The sequence below is a fragment of the Saccoglossus kowalevskii genome, chromosome 19, assembly GCF_978046115.1.
Source record: "Saccoglossus kowalevskii chromosome 19, keSacKowa6.1, whole genome shotgun sequence".
Classification (NCBI taxonomy): domain Eukaryota; kingdom Metazoa; phylum Hemichordata; class Enteropneusta; family Harrimaniidae; genus Saccoglossus; species Saccoglossus kowalevskii.
Genome location: NC_140659.1, coordinates 6,346,411 through 6,356,849, shown reverse-complemented (window position 1 = coordinate 6,356,849; position 10,439 = coordinate 6,346,411). Strand labels below are relative to the sequence as shown.

The 10,439-nt window shown below is 38.4% G+C and overlaps 1 protein-coding gene across 1 annotated transcript in view; it reads right to left on the bottom strand.

Moving 5' to 3' along the window:
- Nucleotides 1-4,718: 4,718 nt before the first annotated feature.
- Nucleotides 4,719-10,439, bottom strand: part of LOC102804541 (synaptotagmin-15-like) — a 50,054-nt gene continuing 44,333 nt past the window's right edge. Inside the window, exon 7 of the mRNA XM_078007192.2 lies at nucleotides 4,719-6,379. Within this exon, the coding sequence (XP_077863318.1) occupies nucleotides 6,048-6,379 (332 nt within the window). The 3' untranslated portion in view covers nucleotides 4,719-6,047. The remainder of the gene's footprint in view (nucleotides 6,380-10,439) is intronic.

Sequence of the window (10,439 nt, the reverse complement as noted above, 5' to 3'; positions counted from 1 at the left end):
ATAGAATCGATTTTTGTAAAATCGAGACAATGAACCGACTATGGGACTATATTTAAAAAAAATAAAAAAGGGTTACGGACCTTTTTTAAGAAGAAGTTTTAGTAATTTGCTCTAAGCTTTGGCAATAGAACAAGTAATTTATTTTACACACGTTGTATACGTCGCATGGGACCCATATCAAACACGTGGCGGCGCTTTAATGCATAAAGACGATATCCACATCCAACACGGTAGGCACCTGAGGGTAGGCCGTGAAACTTTGCGCTGGCCATCACTGCGGTTGCCATGTCGACATGTCTTGTATTCCATAACCTCCTATTTGCCGACCCTTAGTTTTACTGCAGATGCACCTGCCGTATCGACACTAAAGTTCGAAGTTAGTTTCGTAAGTTATCGTCTATACGGTGTTCGCCAGTGTTTTCGAGATATGGTGGTTTTAGGTTTAAAAGAGCTGATCACCATCTCATTTCAGTCACCTAAGCAATTGCTACTGGGGTCGATGAATATAAGTCACGATCACTCAAAACTGTTCGTATAAATATGACATAAAAAGTGTTAGTTCTTAATCATAATTGTCATTGTAATTATGACGTATGTACTGCAGATACTTTGTTGCACCCTAAAATATATACTCTCATTTTTTCCGCTGTCCATATATGGAAAGATTTCGTCTGTTTATTTTCTGTTTGTGTACTTCTTAACAAATATTATAGACCATTGCAAAATACAAAATTGTGGATGTTTGGGCTCGATAGATGCGTATTAATATTATAATTTAAATATTAAAGGGCGGCAGTCGTGGTGTCGCGTCCTGTTCGATATGGGACTCATAGCGACGTACACAACGCGTGTAAAATACATTATTTTCTTTACATGAAATTCGAACACGCGCTGCACGAAGACTACCGCGCTTTAAGCTCGCCATGTCTCATGCTATTGCGGTCAGGGTCGACTATAGTGTTTTGTTTTTATTTTGAAAAGCCCTTAAATTGTGTTCTGTTTGCTACATTTACCGTTCCGCATTTTCGTCACTAACACAGTGATATACGTGCGTCTGCAAATTATTTGCATATAAATAGAACGTCATGCTGGGGTAACAACCACGTGCACTCTACGAAAATTGTTGCTGTTGTTATTGCAATGTTTCAGGGAATATGTGTAAGGGGCTAACCATTTGAAATCCCGGAGGTGGGCATGAACATTTTGGAAAAAAACAAATTTACAAACATATAAAAACGAAAATAGGAAAAGTTAATAAAACAGTTTGCGTTATCGAAAAAAACTGCAAATTTTATTCACCGAAATGCCAAAAAGATTCCCTCTTGACGCAAGGTCAAACAAAAATTTAATTGTTTTTGAAAGTTTTCATTCTCACTCCATAATTTAAGGTAATACATAAAATTAGTTATAAATCAGTACTATATTTACGTAACCAGTGCGTATAATAAAATATTCCGTCCTCCTGGGGATAATGCCTTGCCTGGCACGTCTCGTATGGCAGATCTCCAAACAACTGAGGTCACATGAATGCCCTCAAACAATAGACAAAATATAGGTAAACTATATGAGTACAATGTGTATATGTGTGACTTGGCAATACATTTTCAACTGTATGAGTTATTTGCAATACTTTCCCAATTCAAAATATTAGTTGTATAACTCATTTGTCTTTCAAGAGGAAAGTGGTGAACTTTGAAGGAAGTATGTAACTTCTGAAAAAAAACGTATCTTTGATATTTTCCTTGGCTCATACATCACATGTATGGTGGTCATCACTGAATGGTGTGTATCTTGCAACATAAATTTTGAATAAAAAAAAGCTGGTGTACTTTATAGAAAAATTATGTAGCTAGAGGCGAAAAATTGCAAAGCAATAATGAGGTGAAAACATTGCATGTTCACCCCAAGAATGATATGTTCGATTCCTAATAATAACAGATCCCAGGGCCTTGTCATGAAATTTGTTGTGTATAGAAGTTATTTTTACGAGTGATGCGGTGTTCATCATGCTAAATGTTTTACTCGTGTCGCCCGTGAAAATACTGCCACAGGTTAAACTCATCCCTCGTGGAAATAACTTAAATAATGCCAATTTCTGTCACAGTATTCAACTATAAACATTCTGATACTACCATACTTCTGGAAACTAGATACAGCTGGGCAATTGATGAATTAGTTAAAGTGGTTATTTGCGTATTAGCTAGATAGAACAGACCTACAACAACCGTGCGTTATGACCGAGTCGACTGCCACACTTCTTAACTACCACTATTTTATGTCATAGGACATTTTGATGACAGACACTTAACCTGACTTTCTCTTTTAAAAATCAATCACACCATCCCAACCCATCGTACGAAAGACGCGAATATTTAAAATAAACACTACATCTGTGCAAACTCATCGCTATTCCGAAGTTCCACTTCACTTTTAACGAGTTATCCTGCATGATGTACGACGACAATATATCAACGGATTTGATTACTGGTTTGATTATAAGAATACCTGGGGGCAATACAACAACTGTATTTGAATTTTAATCGATTGTTATTCATAGTCCAATTATGTACCCATATTAAGCCTATTGCTATAATAAATAAATGCTGCTGAAAATATTTAAAGTATTAATCGTAGTTCTTAGCAACTACTAAATATAACAAGAAGTTTCGGGCATTTCGCTTTTTTCATTGGCAATCATTTTGTACTACAGTCATCGACTAGCACTTATTATATGTAAATGTGTTAACCAAAGTATGTTGGATTATTTTTTAACAATAAACTGTACAATATATAGTCGTTCTTTCTTTGAAAAAAAGAATTACTGAAATTGTGCACAGGATTTTCCTTAAATTCTGCGTATCTTAATCCACGTTTGTAGTTTAGTCTTACTTAAGTTGATTTTCAGAGTTCACTTGAGCTTCAAGTTGAACGCTAAAAATCATAAAAATTATGACAATTTATAACAAAATTCACTTCAAATTTGAACCGAATTTAAGGGTGTGAGAGGCACAAACTTTTTTTACAAAAATATTTCCTTAAATTGGGCTGAGCTGTGCCTGTATATTTAAAACTAGTTTTGAATCGTGAATTACTGCAGTACGACCAAATTTCAAATAAACAAAATGGCCGCCATATTAAGGTTCACGGCTGTGCGGGAAACACAAAGTCATTGTTTCCATATGTTCGGTTACCCCTTCCACTTCCTTTTTTAGTCTTTGTAATTTATTAATGAAACCTATGCTTTCAAAAATATAAAGAATTTAAATTGTCGACATTTTTTTAACTAGTTTTGTCTCATCCATCCATCATTAATTTAGTCGATTATATAAATTCTGTCTTCATCCTGTGCACACCACCGTGACATCAGATTGTGTTCATAGTGTCATGCAATCGCATTCCCAGACCCTTAATATTGATTTGGTTTGATTGTGTTTAAACAATCGCCACGAGGTAACTTATAATTAGGAGCAGAGTTGAGGTGAATATATTTGAATATTGCTAAAAGGAATCCATTGATCAATATACGGTCGGAGTCGGTAGCTGCAGTCAAGCAGATCCGAACGAAACTTGACAAGTAGCTTTAGGTACATGGTAGTAAAACACCCTAGAGTCGGAGTCTGTACTGTTTGGAGGATATTATTAAAGCGGATTGTTAACAACATGAGATTGTTAATGAGTTCAGTTTCTAAATACATATCATATCCATGGTTTTTATTCATTGCACTTGCTGTCATGCAAGACGTTGATGCAGTAGGCATAGAAGAACGGGCAATATTCTTAGAACTGCAGGTAAACTTATTTACGTATCTGAGTGAGTGGCTGGATCCGCTGTTGTCTTGGAAACGATCAGGTCTCATATAGTATAAATGTGCAATTTCTTGAGCTGCGAAACAGTAAACTGAAAAACGATTGCCACTCTTTTTAATAGATCGTTTCTTCATCGCTTTTATTACTGTGAATCTATTAACTAATTAACTCAACAAATAGTATCTAGTCCAAACACAAAACACGATTTTTACTGCACTGTTTGCCAAAATCTATCAATGAGGGAAGGTTACATCTCTATAAACAAATCACGACGACCCTTTATCTATTTTAAACTACATCACTGAAGTACTGTTACACCAGTATAGTACTAAGACTGTTGTTAAAGCCTTAACTCTGACTCGTTAAAGGGAAACGTACACTGAAGTTATCAAAGTTGCATGCCCACTTAGAATTATGTGCAAAACACCCGTGAGAAATTCTAAAAAACGGTTGCTTTGACAACAAATCTTAAAATATTGGAATATTGGATTACTCTAATCAATAAATCGAAATAATTTGTTATCGTTGTAATCTCTCAGTACCACTTTATATTCAAAATTCTTTTATTTTCAGGATTATGTTAGCTAAAATTGTTCATGCACTGCAACAAACCCACAGCATTAGTAATGCTTACAGGGATCCGTGAGAGGTTTTCAATCAAGAGCGCAATGCAACCTAAATCACTAGCAGATTGGTAGTTTTGAACTTTGAACACCACGACTAGTATATAAACTCACTTAAGTTACTTACCACAAATGTAACAGTTTTTATTTTATACACAAAGCGTTTACTCTGCATTATGATTGCACGTGAAAGATTATATTTGTAACAAGATCGAAAGGGTGGGCAGCGTCACTCTTCGTGAATAAACAAACATATACACATACAGCTTACACAATAAATACTCTAGGTTGACGAATCTAAATTTGTTTTATTTACTTATACATTGTAATACGCTATTCCACAACAGAATGAATACAACATATAAATATATACGCAGTGAATACAGTAAAGCTCTATAATAAATACAATACATATACAGGAATACATTAGAATGACTCTGCTACATCTCGTATGTTGTTATTATTCTACTGTGACGTAAGAGGGTATCAATGTAAATATGTACCTCATTTGTAAATATTATGTAATACATATATATATAATATTATGTAATACATGTAATATAGTAAGTCAAAATAATTCGTATTACAATCTGCTAAATTAGCAATTATCATTTTAATATACAGGATATTAAACTAGTAAATTAAAATTGTTACATGTTATAAGTAGTGTTTAGGTAATATTACTGAAAAAATTAATATACTAATAATTTTACTTCTACCCGTTTTCATAACCGTGTGAGCATTTGTCACACTGAACTATTCCTCGCATATCATAGTTATTTATGACGTAGGCTACGCATAAGCCAGTCATGACGTTTTAATAAATTTATTCAAATCGGGTGATATTTACATGTCAAGCGATCCACCAATCAGGAGCAAGAAAGTGCAGACCAGATGGAATACAGTGCTACAACTAGAAACAATACCACGTGACAATCTTGAACATGGGGTACAATAAAGGAGAATATTTATGATACAACACTAACCGTTATAGGATCGGCAACTCCCCTATCGTTACACACACACATGTAAGTTGTCTGCATGGAATGGTATAGCATGTATTGGCATTAAGAGTAATGTTTTTCATGGAATGCCATTCAGACAAGATATGTATGTTCCATTATACAAGTACGATGGTCTATATTTATGTGAAGTGATAACATATACATTGCATTTTATTTTATGATGTTGTTTAAATATTTTGTTTTGTATATTATAAAAACAACCCGCAATATGATTTGTGCTTGCGTAAATTCCAATCCGCGAATTTTTTTACTTGCCCTCTTTCTGTATCTTTAAATTATTCACCATATCATAAACCAATATATGACTAAAGGGTTGAACTAAACATAATATGAGAGAAGGCTAACACGTAACTAAATTACGTAGGTCTAACATCCTAACCTATTTTAGAAGGCACACTCATAATATCTTTTTCTATTGAAGTAACCGCCGTTCTCCTGAATATCAATTCCATAGTATGTTCATCTATATGTGTTTATTTATGAATATATACCTAGATATGTATAGTATGTACAATGTGCATTATATAAGACGTAATTGATGCATGTTTGTATGTGGTTTTTTTAACAGAATAACAAATTAAATTTAGATCGACTACATAAAAGAATTGGGTGAGCTTAGAGCATGCCATTTTGTCACTCGGGTCTTAGGCTTAGTCAGCATTTCCTGCCAGTGAAGTAAGGCATCCCCCCTGGCAAACATGAACGGACCTACTAACACTCTCCCATATTCTACGTCATGTGATAATCGGTTCGGCCCCGTCGACATCACTGTAATCAGTACGCTGGAACGTTCCATTTCTTTAGCGCTAGTACCGAATGAAAATGACTCGTTGTACGCCGGTGTACTGGTTCTTTTCTGCGTAGATGTCTTCTTGGATTTCACGGGTTTTCTGCCATGCATAAGTTGAACTTTGACATACGCACCTGGCAAATGTACAAAACAATCATGTGAAAAATGCATAAGATGTTTACAAACGTGTGGAGCACGTGGCGAATGTTATATGTTTAGAATGCGGCCCGTTGTTAATCTATGGAATGACTGTAAAACACCTCCTGTGCGATACTTTCATATTTTCTCAATATATATTTGGTAGTGTTGCTATACGTCACAACAATATTTATCGCGTCTTCCAGCGAGGGGGCGCTTCCGATGACGTAAATTGGTGACGCAAAGGCCGTTCAAATCGTCAGTATCGTTTTGATCACTAATATCATTTTGATGACACGGTAGCACCCCGGCACTATTTATATAAAACAGTTTGAACTTTGTTCTATTCCCTGAACGAAACTGCACGATTACAAAAGTCTTACGAGACATAAATTTGATAAAAATGAGATAAGACATCTTGATATCTAACAATTTTGAAAGTATACTCATTGACGAAGTAACATACGTTGTATATAGATGTGATGTAATGCGTTAACTGAGATAAGCATCGTCTGTTACTGTCTCACTGCCTTTATTTACAACGTCCCAGTCTCACTGCCAATATACAACGTCCCTATCTCACTGCCAATTTACAACGTCCCTATCTCACTGACAATATGTACAACATCCCTGTCTCACTGACATTATGCACAACGTCCCTGTCTCACTGACATTATGTACAACGTTCCTGTCTCACTGACATTATGCACAACGTCCCTGTCTCACTGACATTATGTACAACATCCCTGTCTCACTGACATTATGCACAACGTCCCTGTCTCACTGACATTATGTACAACGTTCCTGTCTCACTGACATTATGCACAACGTCCCTGTCTCACTGACATTATGTACAACATCCCTGTCTCACTGACATTATGCACAACTTCCCTGTCTCACTGACATTATGCACAACGTCCCTGTCTCACTGACATTATGTACAACATCCCTGTCTCACTGACATTATGCACAACGTCCCTGTCTCACTGACATTATGCACAACGTCCCTGTCTCACTGCCATTATGTACAACATCCCTGTCTCACTGACATTATGTACAACATCCCTGTCTCACTGCCATTATGTACAACATCCCTGTCTCACTGACATTATGCACAACATCCCTGTCTCACTGACATTATGTACAACATCCCTGTCTCACTGACATTATGCACAACATCCCTGTCTCACTGACATTATGTACAACATCCCTGTCTCACTGACATTATGCACAACGTCCCTGTCTCACTGACATTATGCACAACGTCCCTGTCTCACTGACATTATGCACAACATCCCTGTCTCACTGACATTATGCACTACGTCCCTGTCTCACTGACATTATGCACAACATCCCTGTCTCACTGACATTATGTACAACATCCCTGTCTCACTGACATTATGCACAACGTCCCTGTCTCACTGACATTATGCACAACGTCCCTGTCTCACTGACATTATGTACAATGTCCCTGTCTCACTGACATTATGCACAACATCCCTGTCTCACTACCATTATGCACAACGTCCCTGTCTCACTGACATTATGCACAACGTCCCTGTCTCACTGACATTATGTACAATGTCCCTGTCTCACTGACATTATGCACAACGTCCCTGTCTCACTGACATTATGCACAACATCCCTGTATCACTGACATTATGCACAACGTCCCTGTCTCACTGACATTATGCACAACGTCCCTGTCTCACTGACATTATGTACAACGTCCCTATCTCACTGACATTATGCACAACGTCCCTGTCTCACTGCCATTATGTACAACATCCCTGTCTCACTGCCATTATGTACAACATCCCTGTCTCACTGACATTATGTACAACATCCCTGTCTCACTGACATTATGCACAACGTCTCTGTCTCACTGACATTATGCACAACGTCCCTGTCTCACTGACATTATGCACAACATCCCTGTCTCACTGACATTATGCACTACGTCCCTGTTTCACTGACATTATGCACAACATCCCTGTCTCACTGACATTATGTACAACATCCCTGTCTCACTGACATTATGCACAACGTCCCTGTCTCACTGACATTATGCACAACGTCCCTGTCTCACTGACATTATGCACAACATCCCTGTCTCACTGACATTATGCACTACGTCCCTGTTTCACTGACATTATGCACAACATCCCTGTCTCACTGACATTATGTACAACATCCCTGTCTCACTGACATTATGCACAACGTCCCTGTCTCACTGACATTATGCACAACGTCCATGTCTCACTGACATTATGTACAATGTCCCTGTCTCACTGACATTATGCACAACATCCCTGTCTCACTGACATTATGCACAACGTCCCTGTCTCACTGACATTATGCACAACGTCCCTGTCTCACTGACATTATGTACAATGTCCCTGTCTCACTGACATTATGCACAACGTCCCTGTCTCACTGACATTATGCACAACATCCCTGTCTCACTGACATTATGCACAACGTCCCTGTCTCACTGACATTATGTACAACGTTCCTGTCTCACTGACATTATTTACAACGTCCCTGTCTCACTGACATTATGCACAACATCCCTGTCTCACTGCCATTATTTACAACGTCCCTATCTCACGGCCAATTTACAACGTCCCTGTCTCACTGCCAATTTACAACGTCCCTGTCTCACTGCCAAAATGTACAACATCCCTGTCTCACTGACATTATGCACAACGTCCCTGTCTCACTGACATTATGCACAACGTCCCTGTCTCACTGACATTATGCACAACATCCCTGTCTCACTGACATTATGCACTACGTCCCTGTTTCACTGACATTATGCACAACATCCCTGTCTCACTGACATTATGTACAACATCCCTGTCTCACTGACATTATGCACAACGTCTCTGTCTCACTGACATTATGCACAACGTCCCTGTCTCACTGACATTATGCACAACATCCCTGTCTCACTGACATTATGCACTACGTCCCTGTTTCACTGACATTATGCACAACATCCCTGTCTCACTGACATTATGTACAACATCCCTGTCTCACTGACATTATGCACAACGTCCCTGTCTCACTGACATTATGCACAACGTCCCTGTCTCACTGACATTATGCACAACATCCCTGTCTCACTGACATTATGCACTACGTCCCTGTTTCACTGACATTATGCACAACATCCCTGTCTCACTGACATTATGTACAACATCCCTGTCTCACTGACATTATGCACAACGTCCCTGTCTCACTGACATTATGCACAACGTCCATGTCTCACTGACATTATGTACAATGTCCCTGTCTCACTGACATTATGCACAACATCCCTGTCTCACTGACATTATGCACAACGTCCCTGTCTCACTGACATTATGCACAACGTCCCTGTCTCACTGACATTATGGACAATGTCCCTGTCTCACTGACATTATGCACAACGTCCCTGTCTCACTGACATTATGCACAACATCCCTGTCTCACTGACATTATGCACAACGTCCCTGTCTCACTGACATTATGTACAACGTTCCTGTCTCACTGACATTATTTACAACGTCCCTGTCTCACTGACATTATGCACAACATCCCTGTCTCACTGCCATTATTTACAACGTCCCTATCTCACGGCCAATTTACAACGTCCCTGTCTCACTGCCAATTTACAACGTCCCTGTCTCACTGCCAAAATGCACAACGTCCCTGTCTCACTGACATTATGTACAACGTTCCTGTCTCACTGACATTATTTACAACGTCCCTGTCTCACTGACATTATGCACAACATCCCTGTCTCACTGACATTATGTACAACGTCCCTGTTTCACTGACATTATGTACAACATCCCTGTCTATTGTTGTATATTGGCAGTGAGATACAACGTCCCTATCTCACTGCAAATGTACATTGTCCCTGTCTCACTAGCAATATACAACGTCCCTATCTCAATGCAAATATACAACGTCCCTATCTCACTGCAAATGTGCACACGTCCCTATCTCACCCCCAGTGTACAACGTCCCTATCTCACTGGCAATGTAGAACGTCCCTACATTACTGCC